The sequence below is a fragment of the Ostrinia furnacalis genome, unplaced genomic scaffold, assembly GCF_004193835.3.
Source record: "Ostrinia furnacalis isolate ACB-3 unplaced genomic scaffold, ASM419383v2 OfSCF7522, whole genome shotgun sequence".
Classification (NCBI taxonomy): Eukaryota; Metazoa; Arthropoda; class Insecta; order Lepidoptera; family Crambidae; genus Ostrinia; species Ostrinia furnacalis.
The window spans coordinates 105,012-126,061 of NW_021137761.1; the positions used below are offsets into that span (position 1 = coordinate 105,012).

The following is a 21,050-nucleotide window of genomic DNA, read 5'->3' on the forward strand; positions in this document are numbered from 1 at the left end:
TTCGCAGTAAACCCCCGGTCGTTAGGATACAGAGAGAAGTGCGGGAGACAAGTTAACCCTTATTCAAATGCGAGCTGGTATGCATTTTTTTTACAAAGTTGAAGTGGATTTTGGGTAATTGTGGGTCACTTATTTCATATTTTTGATCAAAATTTATTAAAAAATAGGGGTAGGGGTAGTTTTTTGGGTGGTAAATAATTTACCATTATCCATTCATGACTACAAATTATTCAATGTTGGTGGTAAAATAGTTACCATTGTCCGTTTTGGTTTATTTTTGGTTCTTGACTAGTGACTTCCTCTTGGTTCTACCTATACAGGGTGTTGATTTCAATACCCGCCATATTTAGGGAGTAGATTAAGTAGCTTATTCTGATCACGAATCAGCAAAAAAACTGACTTCCAAATTTTTTATTATTATTTTTTAAATATCTACGATTTCCATAATCGACCACTACAGTGCAGAATAGTCCCCCAACGCAAACGGCGCGCGGCGCTCACCCGGTGACCCGGGCAAGCGCTGCGCCCCCCGTCCCGCGCCCCACTACCCGCGCTCGCCCATGAGTCAGTCAACTATCAGCCACAATCAGCTGTGAGTTCAAAGACGACTACTGGACAGAGCTTAATCCAAATCTACCCTAAAAATGTAATGAGTAAATTAGTTACTTACACCTTATCATGTTACGAGTTTATTTGTTGTTCTAAAAACTAATTAATTAAGTACTCTTTAATTAATAAAAAAACCTTTTACACGAATTTGCTTCCTTCCGCAAAATAATTTTTTTTACAGAACCTACATTATTATTATTTTTTAATTAAACCATGCTTTTATGTGTGTGATAAGCTTGTACCTACTTATCATTCAAAAGTACTGTAAACAGATGACAATAATGCTCTTTCATACAGGTTCGTTANAATCTTTGGAGGCGCTAGTAGCCTGGTAAGATTAACGTTTAGCGAATGTTATAGTTGTAGCAATGTACAGTATCTTTGTTATTCACTTGTTTGTTACGTATTTATGTCAATAAAGAAATTTTAAAACTAAACTGTATGGATGATAATAATTATGTACACTAGGGCTGATTACTCAATCGTCGGATAACTTTTATCTGAAGAATAAGTTTGTCACATTGACAGTTTCACCATGGGAAATATGTCGAAATGACAAGTTTATTCTTCAGAAAAAGACATTTTGACAATTAAAAATTTAGAAGTTTTTATTAATTTCAGGTGGGGGATTCCGTGGAGGGTAGTTGAACGGGAAACATGGTCGATCTGTTTTAATTGTTTCAATTTATTATTTAATGGACTTTAGTGTACAAATTTGGTGTTATTTTGTGTTCTAAAGTGCAGTGAAGTGATAAATTATAAAAAACATTGAAATACTTCGAGTTTGAGCGCGCATCGAGTGTCGAGTGGGTTGTCGTCTGAACAACCCGCTTTGGACCCGGTGGCGTCTTGAAACCTGCTTACGGGCATACTTAACTCCACGGAATCCATGAAAAATCAATAGAACTGAAACACCCACGTTCTATTGATAACTATGTCAATATTTTTCACTCGACATTGGCAGAAATAAACCTCCCAGAGAGGTTTGGTTGCCACAAATAAAAAATAAGTGAGACTATACAATAAATGTTTTAGTTTAGGATTTTGAATCGAAAAAACACTTATCAGAATTTTCGTTGAACAAAGTTTCAAAAATACCAAAAACGCGCGCTAAAAACTTGAAATTTTTCACACCAAAACCGTTTGGTTGACTTTGACATTACCTGACAGTGACAGATGACGTTGAAAAGTTGTAAGATGGCATAGATAAGTAAAAAAATATATTTAAAAATATAAATAAGTGACCACGATATCTTTAAGTATCACCATATCGAAAATTAGGATCCTTTTTTAAAAGTAAACGAAGTGGTAATATATCTACCTTTATTTGAATAAGGGTTAAAGTTCGCATAATGATAAACAAAACCACGGGCTTAAACGAGAGTGTTGGTCCTTCTGAGGGGTTTAGCGCAAAGGACAGCGTCAACAGTACATCGAGCTTGGTGTATTTTATTATATTATCATGATTATATCTCTTACACAATGAAAATATCCTTCTATCGGACTCGACTCACTCGCGTGCACTCATCCGTCCCGCTCACGCCTCGCGCACTCGCTCTCACTCGCACTCGCTCTCACTGCACGTCCATTCACGTCGCATTTGGCAGTTTATCATAGTCATTCTCACGTTATGTCAATATTCACATGGAACCTCACAACGATATAAAATAATGTAGCGTTTGCACTTGAACAGATACTACACTACGTGATTACATATAAAACATGAAGGCGAGAGATAAAATGTGAATATTAACATTTAACAATAGTGAGCTCCACATGGGATGTCTACTTTGCCGTACAATCTACATATGAAAAAATCTTATTAAAATGGAAGTACTTACACATCTTTATAATTTTACGATACAACTAATTTGGGTCAAAAATGGCTGACGATTCGATTAGTACAGTGCTTTGAAAATACTATTTTCATTAATTTATTGCATTATACCTATAAGTCTAAGAGTCGCAAAAGAAGACATAACGAGAAGATATTAATTCGCAATATACCAATCTAAATACACTAAGTTTCAGAAATGTACAGCTAAAATAATCCCTGGGTGACACATTCACTTATTCTCGTGGATACATTGCGTATATCGTAAATATATACATTACACACTCACACGTTTTTACAATAGGAATTAAGGATACTAAACTAAAAAAATAATAAACCAGTCACTTAATGAGCTATAAAATAGTATGTAAGATTGCCAACGATACACTGGCCTAGGGCGCGGACCGCGGTCCGGCGTAATGCGATTGTTGTAAGAACAATGACATCCTAATTATAGTTATTAGTAATTGCCGAGGCTCGTGAGTTATCATAACTTGCTGTTGTTCCTTCTACATTACTCCTTAACAAGTAAAATACGCGTCTCTGCAACGACACCGCGTCAGAGAAGAGATCGTATTTTAAGAGATCAATATGGCTTCATAACACGTGCGGTTGCATTACAGTTGATCAAGTTAACACAATATCAGCAATTGCCACAGCTAACTTATAATATCGCTTATAAATTGTCCATAGATTGATTTCGGTAACGGAACAGTACCACATTCGCCCGCCACTAAATACCGCAGTCACCGCACAGTGAGGCTCGGAGAGGTTCGACGTCAATGCAACAAATTAATGGACGAGAAATATGCATTGAATTCAGTAATAATTCGCTGATTTCAATTTGTCATTATAGTAAAAATTATCACAGATAACGTTAAAATAAAAAGTAAGATATTTATGCTGGAATTGTAGAAATAATAATAATTATAACTAAAATGATTTGCAATAACTTCTGGAGCTCTCATTGCTCGATTGCTACCGATTATTTGGTCCACAGGCGATGTTCAGGCATTCGTGGATTTTTATAATCGGTATAAAATATATTTTTTCGCGGGCGATATAATACGTTCGGATATACATACATTAAATATGTTTATTCTAAAAAAAATGCAATCGAATATAATTTTAACACCCGCTGCAACGATCCGTGGCCTCTGTATATCAAGTACGCGTTATTTGAGCAGGGACAAGATGCTAACTGGTCGGAAGCCAGGTATAACAAAATTTATAGAAAATGTAGGTTTGTTTGTTGAGAGATCTCGTTGAGATTCGCCCTTATAATCCTTAAAACCCTGCTATGATTTGTCTACAGATCTATTCTATATTTTAGGTTTATTTCTGGAGAATTTACCGTGATCGGGCGTGCGGACGGATTTAAATAGGCACTACGTTCAAATCGGGTACTTCTTTGTAAATAAAATCACCATTTCACGCGTAATGGGCTCGTTATGAACAATGGGTAGTCGAGCAAACTCCAGATCACGGTAAACATCGATTCGAGACGTGCTTATTGTTTCATTTGCGACAAACTGCTCCGATTGCGTTTCGCAAAACGTATATTTAAACCCGAATAGTTTGCTAATAGAAAATTCTAATAACGTCGTAATAATCATCTAAAACAACCCGCGTTTAAATATACGTCTCCGGGCCGATTTGCGAATTTAATGTACAATATATTATGAAAAATTTACATTGAAGTAAACATTAACTTTTGGCGTTTTCATTTGTGGGGCGGAGGCCATTTATAAAAATAATGGCATAATATAGCTCATTTCATATAATTCTCGAACATCGACTGATCCGCTGACCGGTCCAGTATCGAGTAGTCACTAACGGTGCAATACGGAGGCATTTGTATCATCTATTTTGTAACTTCTAAAATATCGTCATATTACGAATTCAGTAATTTCTACCGGAGTGCTATTCCATTATTTGTTATGCTACAATTATCTGGAAGCGGAGATTGCAGGTACTGCGGCGTTTCGCTGAGGACAGAGCCACTCGCCCAAGTATGTCAGCGTCGTATAACAAATACATAGTGGGTTTAGAGTCTTTAGATAAAATAAACTATTTCCTTGTCATACGACGCTTATAAGCCTTCTTGACGCAACTCGTACTACTCTGATATCCAAAGAATGAAAATGTGTCACCGACACAATTATCACTGTGACGTCCCGTCCAAATGTGTTCAATCTTAGTGCTCATTGAAACTTGGTCGATCGCTGTGATTTACATCGACTTATCACAGGGATCGCACGAGCGTTTCGCTGGCTCATGACTTTTGTTCAAGCAATGGGGATCAGGCGACACTCAACCGTTCCATTTGTGGCACACTACAATCACGTGCTGTTCAACCGTTTTACATTAATAAGTGGCACATTCGATCTACAACATAAATCTGTTTGTCAATAAAAAATTCGTATATTGCACGTACGGTGAACTTAACCTTTAATTGTGCAGTTTCATCGTGTCACTAGCGCATTATATCGGGTGTCACAAAAATTCGGTTTCGAGCGCGTCCGAGGCACTTACTGGGCGAGAGTGGTCTGCTGTATAGGTCGCTCAACGAAAGTTGAGGCGTACACAACACTACACATTCAAGTTCAAATACACTGGCAACCATGCGAGACGACAACGCAGGGGCTCGCTTGTGACGTCAGCTTATCCCGAGACGGTGATCGCTCGTATCCAGTTCTCTGCTCGTGTTGATGCCTCAAGTCGTGTCGCGCGAGCTATACCTGCGGCGTGGATTGCGAGGCGGAGGTCGCGGGCGGGACGCGGCGTTAGGGCGCACGGTAGAGCAGGTAAGCGGTGAGCGCGGGCGGTAGAGCCAAGCGGGACGCGGCGGCCCGAAGGCGCGGGCGGCCCACGCGCTGCCGGATCACGCGCCGGCACAGTTCCATTAGCGGCAGGGGCTCGGCTGAGGGAGAAATATAGATTAATACAGGATCTCGGGTTGAATTAGATTCAGTTTACTATACGCGACTATCAGACGTTACAAAAAAGGGACCTAACTAAAACAGTACTGAATCTTTCTAAAAATTAGATATACACAACGGACTACTAATAGAATCTTATTAAGACAACAGCGGTTAATAGGGCTGTAGTCTTTTTTTACGAACCAATAACCGAATACAGAAGGAGGACATAATAAAATATTTGATATATTCAAAGCTCGCAGAACTTTTGAACTGATGGCTGTTGTGACAATAGTTCTCGGTTCTCTCATTGAATAGACGATCTAACAAAGGTAGCGAAAAGCACCTGAATGCAGGCGCGAGAAGCATCTGAATGCAGACAGCACAAGACCGGTCGTTATGGAAATCCTTGAAACGCTTTCTCCAGCACTAGACGTCAATTCAAAATAAAGGTACTCACGGTCTAGCCCGCCGATGTACTTCATAGTGATCTCCGCATGCCCCCACACAGCCGACACGATAGGATACAGCGTCTTCCCACGCAAGCCACGCGCCGCTACTCCGAGGTAACGGCCGTCGGCGCAGAAGGCCAGGGTGCCTTCATCCATATCCAGGACTACGAGCAGTCGGTCTGGCACTAAGTGCTTGTTCACGTAGGTACGCGCGGGCGCGGGAAACGTTGCGAGCTCGTGTTCACATTAACCACCAGGCGTTCGCGCGAGTGTGACGTAGTATCGTTTCTAGCGACAAGTTCAAACTGGTTGAACTTACCTGACGTCGCGAGTGAAACGCGCGCGCCGCCGCTAGTTTGACATGAACACACACAAACATCTTCACGCATTGAAATTACCGCGAGCGCTCCGCGCGCACCAGTCGCTAGCTTGCCTGCTAGTTAGACCGCACCTGCGTTTCGTACGTGAACACTTGGAATCACTACATATGTTTGATATTTCGTCACCGCGCCCGCGAGTCAACGTGAACAAGCACTAAGAACTGGCTTTCTCCAGCACTGGACGTCCTTTGTTTACGAAGAGATATATTCAAAATAAAGATACTCACGGTCTAGCCCGCCGATGTTCTTCATAGTGATCTCCGCATGTCCCCACACAGCCGACACGATAGGATACAGCGTTTTCCCGCGTAAGCCACGCGCTGCTACTCCGACCATGTCCAGGACCACGAGCAGTCGGTCTGGCACTAAGAACTGGCTTTCTTCAGCACTGGACGTCCTTTGTTTACGAAGAGATATATTCAAAGGTACTCACGGTCTAGCCCGCCGATGTACTTCATAGTGATCTCTGCATGTCCCCACACAGCCGACACGATAGGATAAAGCGTTTTCCCGCGCAAGCCACGCGCCGCTACTCCGAGATAACGGCCGTCGGCGCAGAAGGCCAGGGTGCCTTCATCCATGTCCAGGACTACGAGCAGTCGGTCTGGCACTAAGAACTGCTCGTCGGGCCGTAGTAAAGACGGGTAGGTCGTGCCGCTGCCGCCCGTGCCTTTGGCGTTGTGATACACCTGGAAATAGAAGCTTTTCGTTAAGGAATTGGAATGAAGTTAATGATGACCATGATTGATAATCCTTGGGACCAGTCGCAGATCCACTATAGTGGGCAAAATGGACATAATCATAAGGAGATCGACATTATTAGTGATGTGACCATAACCTTTTTTGATGTTGGTTCTGCGCTTGCTTGGAACATCTGACAACTTTCGAAAACCAATGGGAATGGAGCGTTTTCGTAGTTAATTTCATGATCATTTATAATATCGCTAAGAAGAGAGGACGGGAGATAGAGGATTAAACATCGCTCAATACATGTGACTCTCTACACTGTTATCCAAATTCCAATATCCAACATCATGCGCCGCAGACGTCCCACGAACGAATGACTGTAGGTTAACACTCTCACTTCTCAAATCGTTTTGAACAAAACGAAGGTGAACTTTTCTACAGGCACAGAACATTCTAGCACATGATACCAACCTTATTTCTGCCTAAATCCCATCCCCAGCTTTGGTCCGTGGCGCCGACTAGGCTCTGGTACCCAACGGAATGCAACGGCGCGTGTGCCGTAGCCACGCCGACCACCGCATGCGTGCCCCGCTGGCGCGCCGGCCACACCACTTCCCAGCAGTGGAGACCACGCGAGTAGCCCACTCGGCCTCGGATGCAATCCGTGCTCTGGGCCACCGGGTGTCGGTGGAACGTTAACGCGTCCTCTTCTTTTACGAATATGTTTAGTGATCTGGAAATTACGAAGAAACTTATAAGTACACACATTAGTAGTCACATTATTTTAAGTCGTCATTGCAGGAGGACGACCCTCTCCAATCCTTTAGAGGCGAATGGAGAACTCGACCCTCGCTACCCAGGGAGGTCAATTAAGAAAGTGTTTAATTGTAAAGTACTCAGTCATCGCCTAGTACAATATTGGAATCCAGGTTAGATTTATAGTGACAGTATTTTCATCATCACTTTGTATACAAATCTTATGTTTTCACTCTCGCAACTTACACATAGGCTAGGAAGATTATATTATTTATAAAGCATGCACATTTATTTTTATACCAATAAGTATCTGGGGGCACGGCAGTGCCCCCGCCAAGTCGAGCGCGAAGCAAACACTGCCGTACCATCTTTACTGGAACCATTTCGCCGCATTTTCAGGCCTCTATTTGAGAACCTCTGGATAAGACCAGAACGCAGAAATTTTTGTCATCTAGTAAGCTATAATCACATACTTAAAATCCAAAATTTCAAGTTTGTAGGTCATTTAGTTCCGAAGTTAAGCGAAAGCAAAGTTTCGCATTTACGACACTCACTCACTCACTGATGATCATCAAAATAGAACTAGTACTTCCCATTAACTCAGAGAGCTGAAATTTGGTACAGAGTTAGGGTTTAATGACTACATAAAGGGAAAACTATAAAAACTAGGAAAATCGAAGATCTGGAGTAACACCACATTCATAATCCATACTACTAGCGCCACACCGGCACCGTGGTGTTCGCCTGTACCGCTCATCGCTAGATGGCGTGGCACTTGTTATTAAAACAATTTCTGATTCATTGTCCATTTTAAAGGTCGTTGAGTTTATTTGTGTTTAATATCGTAAAAAAAATGTCGATGATATTAAAAGAAAAGACGCCGACGTTAAATAATTATGCCACTTTCTACAAAAAGAAGTGAAATCCCACCAAAAACATTCTGTAAAAAATTAGCCAAGTCTCGATGGAGCTGCCTGTTTATCTCTAAAAAGTAATGAAATCTAGACAAAGTCGTGCCAAGTCTATGGTTCCTTACTGCGATTTCTTTATTATTATATTTAATGTTGTGTGACTTGGCCGTTGAACAATCTTTATTAAGATAATCATACATAAGTATTATTGAAATACGCAGCTTTATTAAGCCTACAATTGACTGGTTATTGCATCAACGTTTTCCAAGTGCAATTTATTTTCCATCGTCAATGGGTAGCGGTTTTGGCGACAGATTGGTGCAATGGTGTCATGGAACATCTGGTTGGTTTCAACGGCCAAGTCACACAACATTAAATATAATAATAAAGAAATCGCAGTAAGGAACCATAGACTTGGCACGACTTTGTCTAGATTTCATTACTTTTTAGAGATAAACAGGCAGCTCCATCGAGACTTGGCTAATTTTTTACAGAATGTTTTTGGTGGGATATTATTTTACCTCTACCTATTGACAAATAAATCAAGCATATAAATAGCTGCATGTTAACAACGCGCCTGTCACGGTTGATACGCTCAATGCCGTCTCGCGTCTCATGCATAGAGATTTCTTAGAACTTTAGAACAATTTGTCTTAGCTGGACCGAAGCATCGTAAAATCTTATTCATCAAAGATATCATCTGCTAGACGCCTGTCGACATCTTTTCCGGTGGGAGGACTTGATTGGGTCATCATTCAGACGGCTGACGCGGCAGTCATTGTCTTTACGATGGAGCAATTAGTGGCGAAACAGTTATTTTGAAGAGCAACCTTTGCAAGCTGTAATGATACGACCGTCGACTGATAGCGCTCATTATTTGCACTGCTCAATCAAGTCCAATCAAAAAGCAAGGTGCAATTATCGTAATGCGACAACGTTATTCGTTACAAGTTATCATAATTATATTTACAAGATTCATAATTGTTGACCACGAATCGTGGAACTTCATTATTTCAATTACTAATTTCTGTTAAAATATGGGATTAGGGATTCCAGTAGCAAAACAGCTTTATGCGTCACGAGTACCGTTCAAAGTAGTTTCCTGTTTACATACTTAAACGTAAGGTCATTAATACATTTTATATGAGCGTAATTAACAAATTGGCATCATTAGCCATGTAAAACTTGGCGGTTACCACCAGGGGAATCCTTATTCTTGGGGACTCATAGTTATCGATGTTCCCTTGTCCAATTAACTTCCATTCTTTATTATCTTTTGTCTGCCGTCTACTATCTCCTGCTGAAATATTATTCAAATTTATTCATTCTAACCACATAAAATAAATTGTGGTATTTAATAACCATTGTTTTAGTACCGTTACATCAGATTTAGGAGTTAATGGTGAATTTAACTGTGATGTATTTAATTTTCCTCTAACATAGCATTGACCACTAATATTTCTATGTGTTTATTATACCTACGTGTCAGTTATTTAAGTACATTATTATTATGTGATTATAGCAAATCTAATTAGAAAGATACTAATTCAGAACTTTCGGCTGTACCCGACTCTACCCTCTATCCTAGGATTCTTTAGCGAGCGAGTAAGACAGAGAGACTTGAAATACATTGTTTGAGGGTAAATTTAGATAATTATGTAGGGTGTGCTAGGTGTGGGATATTTACACTAGCTGGTGTCTCAGTATCGCACGCCCCACGCACGTCACGTAGAATGTAAATATACTAGTGACCGACCGAATATTCGTTTTCGTTTTCGTTTTCGGCCATTTTCGGCCAAAAAATGGACATTCGGCCATATTTTCGTTTTCGGCCAAAAACCAGCCGAAGCTTCGGCCAAACCGAATATCAGAAATACGTGAATAAGATGGTGACGTTTATCGTTCCGATATCTTCGGGAGTGAATCTGATGCACTCATGGTTCCAATCTTCCAATCAGACTTGAACGGACGCGGTATTGTCACACTCTTTTGAAGTTTTGAAGTGAGGTTACATTGTAAAGGGTGTCCAGCGAAATTTTTCCAAGTTCAAAATTGAATACAAATAAAACCAGAGTTTTCATTAAGTTTAATTGTTTCAAAATAGAGTCTAATGCGGATTTGAAATACGCCATGGGTCACTGGTCGATGTGTCTTGCTTCACAGCAAGAAGGTGTCTCACCACACACGGAGAGTACCTCGATGGAGACACTGAGGACTACTTTTTCTAGACGCCTCGGTCATCAGATCTCACACCATGCGACTTTTTCTTGTGGGGATATCTCAAGTCAAAAGTTTACAGCAAAACAATCCTTAAGTAATTCAGGTTCTGTAAGAAAATATCCGCCGTGAAGTTGCAGGAAAATTATTAGCGCGATTTGCTCTCGCATAGTTGCGAATGTAAGGGTCCGGCTGTGAGAGTGCCTATAGTAAAACGGGCATCATTTAAAAGACATTGCCTATAAAAAAATAAATCCGCATTGTTAAACTCCAGTTTGCATTAGTAATAAATAATAAAAAATCATTAATTTATTTGTATGAATCATTTTTGAAGTTGAAAAAATTCCCACTGGACACCCTTTATTTCTTCTTCACTACCCAATATTTCAATATACACCGGAAATAATATTCTACTAAGAATTCATAATTCAATTTTTTGTGTTTTAATGCCGGTTTTCTTTAATCAATCCTTATCAAAAACAACTGTCAAACATCATTATGTTTTTGGTCAAAACATTAACGGTTTTCAAAGTTTTTACATAATTTCAGATTGAAATTTGAGAGTTGAAGGTCATTTTCGTTTTCGTTTTCGTTTTCGGCCGAAAATGAGACTGCAGCCGAAGCTTCGTTTTCGTTTCCGTTTTCGGCTGAAAATCCATATTCGGTCGGACACTAAAATATACCTTTGCCTAGTGTTACGTTCTGCGTAAGTTTCCTCGGAAAACGACACGAAACTTGCATGCCTACTTATCAGTATTACGTTCTTTGCGGCCTATTTCATTTTATCGGAAAAATTTACAAAACTGGATTCCCTTCATGGTGTGTCCTGCCTAATATTACATTTACAAAAATAGAGTACGAATCACTTTTGAACACGCACACGCATGTTTCTCAAACGTAGATGATGACAACCATCTTCGACTCCTCGCAGTCTACAGACTTTTATGCCCGTTTTTACCATCAATCCCTGATTTTTAAGTGACAATGAAAACAAAATTCCTGTTATGTGTTACCAGTGAAAACGGGCATTAGTCGCCTGATAGCCGTTAGCCGACCAAACTATCGGCAAATAAAAATTCTGTAACCTGATGAACAAGCATAAAAAAAATACGCACATTACACTGATTTAGTATCGGCTGATTCCTTATGCAAATTAGAAGCCGTCCATACTAACACCTAAGGGTACTATTTTATCATCTCTTGTCTGGTAATCAAAAGCTGCTAAGAATAGCCTCTTTTGTTTATTAAAAAAACAAATGGCAGTAATCTACATCTCTCTGGTAATCAAAAGCTATAGCCTCTTTTGCTTATTTAAAAAAACAAATGCCAGTGGCGTACCTGTCATCTGGATTCCACGCATGCTTGATCTGCTGGTCGGGGTGCGCGGGAGGCGCATCTAGCAGCGCGTCCAGCCGCGCCGGCCGCGGCGGCTCGGGCGCCAGCTCGCGCGCAACCACCGCCTGGAATTGAGGAATTAACTGTTAGTTCAAAATTAAAGGAGAGTGGAAACAGTTGGAGGAGGCCTTTGCCCAAAAAGGTACACAGACAAGTGTCAAATAGAATAATGTAATTTTTTTTGTAAACTTTTGTATGTTTGAATAAAGGCTATTATTATTATTAGTTCAAAATTGTATAAGAAAACAAAGCAAATGGGTAGTTGACACTAATATTCATCATTATCATCATCTCAGCCATATAGGACGTCCACTGCTGAACATATGCCTCTAATATTCAATAGTTCGAAATCAAAACTACCCTATCAGCGTTGAGATAAGCTGATTTCTAGATCCACACAGTTCACGAGTGACGTGGACCCCAACGCTATTGGTAGAAGTGTCAACTGTCAGAATAATTATTAGTCTGAAGAAGAGATCCATCCGAAAAGAAAGATGCACATTATGTACTTTATAGTTAACAGTTAATAATCAATCACGAATTTACAGCCGATACGACAGAAAAAGTTGTTACCAGGAGACTAAAAAAATGAACATGAACCATAAATATTGGACAAGGATCTCAAAATATAGAAAAAGAAAGATATTTTCGTGGAAGTGAATTCTACGTTCCTCGAAATCTAAAAAACCAAAAAGACAGTTTCTTAATTGAAAACACACATGGTAGAGTTGTGTTGGCTTCGCCAATAACCTGTGCGCCAAAGGTCTCAGAGTTCATTTTAGAAATCGTCATGCAGCTGTTAACTGTTTTTTAATGTCACAGAATCAGATAACGGATGAGTTGAATCTCCCATCTCCCAAATTACCAATTCATGAGTTATGTTAATTTGGCAAAAGTGTTCGGAGTGTGAGTTAAGCTTTGGCCAAACCAATGGCGTGCGATGTCGTGCACGGTAGCGATCAGACGTCGTACACGTATGCATTCGTAGCAACGTGTTCACATTGATGTGGCCTGTCCTTGGCTGCAGCGTCTGAACGCGGCACGATGGCGATCAGATCGCGCTGATTATTTTGACGTTTCTGATTTTAAAATGGCGAATTTTGGAACGCGAAAGTGGCAGTGCGAACAACTTTTGCACGCCCTGTGATCGCCACCGCATTTATTTTGGCTGGAGTTGTATGAAACTGGTTTAGTGTTGTACCTTGAATGGCGCCGTGCACTCGCGCGACACCGACTTGACTCCGCCGGACAGCTTTTGACCCATGTTCATGCCCCTACAGCAAGTTCTGTCATTGACCACGGCCTCCTATACAGCGTCTGCACGCGGCACGATGGCGATCAGATCACGCTGGTTATTTTGACGTTTCTGATTTTAAAATGGCGAATTTTTCATAACTTCTGGAACGCGAAAGTGGCAGTGCGAACAACTTTCGCACGCGCAGTGATCGCCACCGCCTTTATTTTGGCTGGAGTGTGTGAAACTAGTTTAGTGTTGTACCTTGAATGGCGCCGTGCACTCGCGCGACACCGACTTGACTCCGCCGGACAGCTTTTGACCCATGTTCATGCCCCTACAGCGAGTGCGGGCGCGCTTCGGCAGCGCCTTGAGGCCGCTGCGCCGCGCCTCCTCTGCGCCGCCGCCGCCGCCGCCGCCCCCGCCCCTCACTGAGCGCACCCCGCTCTTGTACCTGGAAAAAATTAAATTAAACGTTATAGCATAAACGTTTGATTGTCCATAAACTTGATGGATACCCTTCATCGAGGTTGTCAATGTTTGAGGAGTTGAGAATTGATCAATGTTCCCTAACCAGTCCTATACCAAGATTCTTCACAACAATACGCAAGTCATTGTGTCTCTCGTCTTGATAAGTGCTTAGGCATACGAAAGGTAAATCCAAAAATCCAACATAGCCGTCTCTGACAAGCTTGCTCTACACAGTGTAATATCTGCGGGTACCTACTCTATCAACTCTTATCTGGTAATCCAAAATTTTTGTGACAAAGGTGCACGTTTTATTAATTAATATAGGATACGATCAGATATCACGTGATGTTCATTACACCATCCATCTTCAAAGAGGTCGCATTAATGCATTCGACATCCAAAACCAGTTAAAGGAGAGCGTTAAATTTTGTCAGTGCAGATTTCTCTCATAAATGATGCCGATCAAAGAGCGCGTAATACTTTTAACAACTTTGACCTTTAAGAAGTCACAAAAAACAGGAACAGAATGAACGGTCGACCTCAGAAAATAAGAAGTCTAAAGTAGCGAATTTCCATTTCCACCCGCGCCACAGTCTCGTAATTACAGTCGTAAAATTGTATGATAACTTAGATAAGAATTCTAAGGCCGCGAGGGGAGTTATGAATTCGCGATAGGCAATTACGTATTTAATTTGCAATTATTACTTAATTCTATTGTGGACATCGGAGGAACCGGTTTGGACGTTAGTGAGTGGCACGCATGTCGTCATAGCAGATGCCGGGGCGTCGCGGAGTAGCCGCGCATCTTATGTAACTGGCGGCCGTCTAACCGTGAAAGTCACCGATCAACAGCCAAGGTTAAGTCGGCCCTGGAGCCTCGCTCCACCGACATATGTCCGAATGTTCTATGACCGATGCTTTAAATGTTATTTATTTTTATCCTTGACCATGATGTCATGTAATTGCACAGCAAATCTTTGATTACGGACGCCGTGTTTGCCGGCTATTTGTCGGTATAGACTACCAAATAATATCGGTGTGGCCATGCATCATTAAAATGGACGTGTACGGAGAGCGCAGGACGTAGCATTCGCAAATTGGGGATGATGTCACCGACGTAGTGAGGTTTTAGACCCGGCCACATAGACAGAGAGCATGATGAGAAGGGACGCCTAGAAGGCACGCAAGCTACAAGGCCGTCTGCCTTTCCGTTGCCTAGAGCGACTCCATGACAAAAGCGGGAAGTGAAAGGCAGTGAATGTGTCCCCTCCCGTCGCGTCGCTACACCGCGAACACCAACATCATTGTTAAACGCTGCGTTCCTAGAACGGCGACTGGCTTGACACACTTGATAAACGGTGAACTTGAGCAGGTTTGCCATAATTATTGTGAAACATGTTCGTGTTTTAATAGCGTGGTTTTATAAATATGTTTACAAAGCCACTAACGTCTGTATGTACGCAGTTCAATTATGAAACCGGCAAAAGCAATGAATTTAGGTATCACGGCCACAAAAGAATGTGACTGCAAATAGCTCGAGGAGTTCATTGATCCTTTCAGACAGCGGAAGACACGTCATTTTAAACATTCAAAACCGCTTTGATTTATTTCAGTCGTGAATAATACAACATTGTTTTTATCATTTAACTTTTTGCGTACAAAATAAATACGCAATTGCAGATTTTGGGTCACAAACAGAATTTAATCGATAGTGGGATATAATCTGGGGTATACAAGAATCACGTGGCGTGGCCAGATAGTAAACAAACAGATAGGACACGTGTGGCCGTCGACAGCGTGACGTCATGACATGCCGGCTCTGGAACCGATCCACGTGGATGCTAACTGACAATTTTAAACTAATCCTGACCTATTTTTTGCGGGCATGCTCTTAGTGATTTACATTTGAGTTCGATTTAAAATGTTGCAATAAGTGACGTGATGTTTCTCTATAAACACTGTAACAAGAATTTCAATAATCAAATCGCAAGAGCTGCAACTCGCGTCTGAAATGCCAGGATACACGATACTATTGATATTGCCTCATCGCATCGCGTCGTGGGAAAACGTTGCGGCGTGTTTTACCAACGTCGGCAAATGTAGAAATAGAGTGGGTTCTTTTTAAAAGCAATGAGTACTTAAATGTAAAGCTCGGGTGCGGTTGTTCAGCGCCGTTCACGCTCGGTGAGAGGTGAATGGAACAAGCGAACGTTGCTAGGCCGACAACATTAGCTTGCGCCAGCCAACGCGCCCGAACAATGAACTAGTCGAGTGACGTGCGCTGGCTGGACGTCATCATTGTAAATATTATATCCCTGGGCGTACGGCGCGCGATACTACCCATGTCATGAGAGTCAACGACTTGTGATCGAATTGGCAATATCGCCTCAATTCGCTTCGATTACGCGCAATATTGCCCGAAATTAATATTGAGTCGGTAGAGCTGTTTTCGAATTTCAATATCTCGACAATCGTGTTTACATTGATACTTATATTTTTTGCTATATTTTTCAGACACCAATTCTATGAGGCCAAGGTAGCTAGTAATTAAACAAAATACTGATTGGCAATGTTTAATTCGGTAAACAAACAAAAACGAAATCTACGAGCGAAATTGAAACGTTCTCCTGAAACTGAATTGAATACTGAACGAGCTTGCGGAAGGTGGATTATTTGTTAATTGGATCACAGCACGTACATTTATTATTTAAACGAATTTAAAACGCTACAATGTCAAACAGTGCTTAATTGGAGAAATGACAGGGATTTAGCAAATGAGAGTTGTTGTGAAAATAAATAGCGAGATAATTGTGCACGTCGGTATCGTATTAAGTTAATGTGACGAGTCGAAGCGCAATTTTAAAATCTCCCAGCTTGCGAGCAGAAAGCGAGCTGCCACTTTCTGCATTAATGGTAAGGGTCATCTTGCGAAAGAAACGACGACCGTGCCATATAAGGATGCTTAAATAACTTAATGTATTTAAATGCCGTTTCCACGACGCTTAACATTTGGGCTGGATCTTAGTAGCAAGTTGAACAATTCGCCAACATCCACCATTCTAATACGTTTCGATGCCGCTAACTCGCTAAATCCTTTATCGTGCTCGATTCCAAACTTGGTCAAAATTGATAGTTTAAGTTGGAAAACTCATTCGCGAACAGATACGACTCGTGGGTAAGGTTCGGTTATCGTATGTCAAATATTTATCCGTTTGTAGGGCTCGTAATTCAAAGTTTAGATATGTGATAAGATGTACAAGCAAATGTACGATTACTGGCATTCAATTTTACATGCTGTAACTGAACCTAAATGTACAGAAACAGGGACGAGGCTAAAGTTAAATACTAGTCGTCTGAGAATTGTTTATTCATTAACAAGACTCTTCAGTAATTAACGGATGTTTTGCAGTCGTAAGACTTATCTTGTGATATCGTGATATTTATTATGATGGAATATTTGTTTTTTTATTCTTCACATTCCCTTTTTTTAAGGAGAAGGTGAAAAATCCAACACAGAGTAACGCGTGTCCTGAACACATGCTAGTTGAGCAAATTAATCCAATTTCGGAAGTAAAAAGGATTGCGTGCAACTGAAATCGGTTTATCCGGGCAGCCTCGACACCGCGGTGATGTACTGTCTCTGGTTTTAAATAACAATTAAATAATCGCCAGGGCGTGTCGTTACAACCTTGCGTCTTGCCGTGTTGCAACTCGTGTCAAGGAAAAACCCACTTAACAGTTTCCCTGGCCCCGAACGTTGCTAACTTGAAGTTCGCATGCGTACCGAGAAACGATTTTTCCTATACAAATGTAGATAAAACGGTAAACGTACAATCTAACATATTCATAGTTGACGTCTAAAAATACAAAAACGTTAAAAATATTTATTCGAATTGACGTTTTTAGTTAGTAACAAGTACCTACTGAACAAGGTTATGGATGGGTATTGTTTTAGCATAAATCAAAACAATTGACGTCACTACACTCACGACATATTTTCTCGCAAATTCGCAAAATTGCCGTCCTTAGGTCTTACATGAATGTAGAGTTTTGACTACATATCTTGAGGCTATTGCAGTTATTGTTTGTTTATATAAATAAAATGAATGGGAGATAAAAGAGGATGCATTGAATGATTAAAGAGGCGTTGAATAATGATACTGGTGGGTGACGGTTACATAACAAGCCGCGATGTGACGCGGCGCATGCTGCTCGCTGCATTCGTCATGTCAAGGATGTGTTGACTTCAGCATTATTTAACGAAGCTATTGTGCCACGGCCGTCAACATGCCCACAGCCTGCTTAAATATCGACAGATAATAATTTCGGAATGTTATTCAAATTAAAAAAAAGAATTTTAAATTTCATGATAGGTTTGGCTTAGGAAAGTTGAATCTGATACTGGTTGGACTACGATTTTACCAAAAAGGCATCATAGGCTTTCGGGGCTATTTTAAAAAATAATTTCGCTCACTGAACACTTACATAAATATGGTGATTAAAATTACTGCATGTCTCAAATAGGCTTGTAAGAATATACGGGATTCGGGATACGTGTACATTCGCTCATCTGACTACATTTCCTTAGCATGAGCTTCTATGAATTGTAGAGTACGAAGTACGAACTGTGAATAGATACAGTGAATAATAATTCCAATTAAATATTCAGGCCGTAAAAACATAATATTAAAGGGGCAAAGCTATATTAATCATTGGAAAACCCAGCACCAGCACATGTACGCATTACTAATAAAAAGTGACGTAAACATAATGCGCAGAATATACATTACTGGTGCGTAACATTTACGGCTCTCGTCATTCCAGTGTTCAGGCGGGAAGATTAGTGGAGCAGATTAGATCGGTGAGTAATGTGTAATGTTTATGTATCAATTGATATTGTTTGTTCATTAGCGCGGTGCATAGCGTGGTCGGGTCGAGCATGCACCGGTAGCCGAGGGCCTTGACTGCAATGCGCGCGCGCCGTAGCGTGTCAAGGGAGCTCTGCTTTCGCCGCCACGCCTGAGCTGGGCCTAGATAGATCTGCTGCCGCTAAGCCGCCGCAGCCATAAGGCACAAGATTTCGAAAAACATCCCGTAACATTCCAACTGAAGCTTTTAATCAAAAGCTCTCTGGGAGTCATCCTCCAAGACACAAAACAAGGAGGATAGTCTACCTAGGAAGTAAGATTCAAGATGAAGGAGAAACTGGGTCATTGAATGTTTCAACACTGATAACAATAGATAGCAACATAATGAAGGCAAAAACAATTTGCACACGGCCTTCGTGCCAGGAGTTGAGTAGGCCTTAAACGTGTCACTTGAATTACCTATGCTGCTGATCTACGCTGTTATAAGGCTTATAATGATTAGATGCGCAAAGGATTTACATTATTTGAAGGGCAATGCATTTGAAGTCACGTTGGCGTAATTTGTAGACAGGTTTAATTTTAATCGTGCTCAAAACTCGGGTACTTTACTAGTGTAAATGCAAAACCCAAATTGAAGACGGGATTCCCGTTACAAAGAAGTATAAGGCGAAGACAAAGCGGAGCAATCTTCTAAGTGGTTGGAGAGGCCGTCCGGCGCGAGAACAAAGCCTCCCTCGCCTCCCGTCAGATAAGCACACCCTCCGCCACCTTTAAATGCCTTTAGCGCCGCTGAATGAGCCCGCGTCTACGAGCCGAATGAGAAACTTAGCAATATCTTCCTCCGGAACGTCTCTAATGTATATCTAATGAGGTATGTAACTTAATATTGCGTTAAAACAGTTAAAATTTATTCAAGTTTGGAAAATAAACCAATACATCACACGATACGATCGTTAAAATATCTTATACTTGGACCATACCCAAGTGTACATTAATACTAAATTGCATATGGAACTAGCAACAATTTATCCAACTAACGCCATTCTACTTGCCGCGTCGTAAACATTCGAGCAAAGATTCTTTCTCACAATTCCCACGTCTAAACTCTTTTGTACTTCCGACTAAAAGTTTAGAAACGTTTTGGCACATACATAAAACTCCCGTGGAAAGCTTCCCGAGCAGTGTGAGCAAACAGGCGGCGTTCTTTGAACTGGAGCTACATTATTACTCTCTGGAAGGTTACAAGCTCTTTTCTTGTATGTGGCCCCGCACAAACACCAATTTTCAATCGGGTTTCCCGTCAGCATCAGCTTTAGGACAGTTTTGTTGGACGGTAATAAAATGTAATTTTCTCCATTTTCTTTTAGGGATTTTCTTCAAAGTTACGCTTACGACTAAAGCAATTTTGTGTGTCTTATGTTTGTGACAGCGATTTAGAATTACAGAGAACTATGTACAAACTTCGTGTTGGAGATATACCTACATCTTCGTGTTGGATGATCAGATAGCTAGTATATTAGTCGTGGTAGGAACATTGGCATTCCTGCCTCCTTCTCAGGCCTTGGCAGCGAAGGGTGCCGACGATCTGCATTATTCATGCACTCTTGGCTCGGCCGTCAGCTCGCCGTAATGTGCGACTACATCGCGCCAACATCAGGGAAAGTAGAGTCAACTTTGATACTAACAAGTGTTTTAGAGGCCCGAAAATTTTAGTGTTCTCGCATACAAATTAGCGAATTAGAACCATATTTACATAATGTTTGTAAAGAAATGTTAAATTACGAAGGATTTCTCAAAAATGGTGTACATAGTTGGACACTTGAATGTTAATTAAATGACCTCCACAGCTTTTGTTGATGTAGAATGTAGATTGTAGTAGAGTCAAGCAACACAATATCGTAAAGACCACGAAACATTATAAGAATCCAGTATGAAATCGGAATTTTGAATGGATAATATGAATTGCGAAAAAATTTACAACCACTGATATTTTCCTAGTGAGATTAGGTAGAGCACTACTCTACCTAAATTCTTGGGTTTATGAAACTTGTCTTAACGTGGATTTTGGTTTATTTGAACTCCAGTAAAGAATAGTATAAATTCAAATCTGAAATCTGCTTCACAGGGTTGACAGGAAGCAGTGCTATTTGCTAAGCAAATCGCGTCGCCGACGCGTGACCACGGTGATGACGAGGTTTAGACGCTTCCGTGAGCACCGATGTCAATGGAATTGCATGGTCTTGAAATCGTCTTACTACTTTGCAACAAAAGTTCAGTTTAGTTTTTATACAGGTAGATACAGAGTCAATGTTCAT

General features: G+C 40.9%; 1 protein-coding gene across 11 annotated transcripts in view; it reads right to left on the bottom strand.

Annotated features, from left to right (window-relative positions):
- Positions 1 to 2,066: 2,066 nt before the first annotated feature.
- Positions 2,067 to 21,050, bottom strand: part of gus (splA/ryanodine receptor domain and SOCS box containing gustavus) — a 77,426-nt gene continuing 58,442 nt past the window's right edge. For 3 of the 11 annotated variants that reach the window (XM_028321344.1, XM_028321342.1, XM_028321343.1), the window contains 6 exons: positions 13,724 to 13,850; positions 13,364 to 13,426; positions 12,106 to 12,227; positions 7,355 to 7,616; positions 6,630 to 6,885; positions 2,067 to 5,366 (listed from right to left, as the gene is read on the bottom strand). In XM_028321344.1, the coding sequence (XP_028177145.1) occupies positions 5,230 to 5,366; positions 6,630 to 6,885; positions 7,355 to 7,616; positions 12,106 to 12,227; positions 13,364 to 13,426; positions 13,724 to 13,729 (846 nt within the window). In that variant the 5' untranslated portion in view covers positions 13,730 to 13,850 and the 3' untranslated portion in view covers positions 2,067 to 5,229. Of the gene's footprint in view, positions 5,367 to 5,824; positions 5,973 to 6,629; positions 6,886 to 7,354; positions 7,617 to 12,105; positions 12,228 to 13,363; positions 13,433 to 13,660; positions 13,851 to 21,050 lie in introns of those variants that run through there. The other 8 variants (XM_028321341.1, XM_028321339.1, XM_028321346.1 and 5 more) reach the window with 8 other exon arrangements.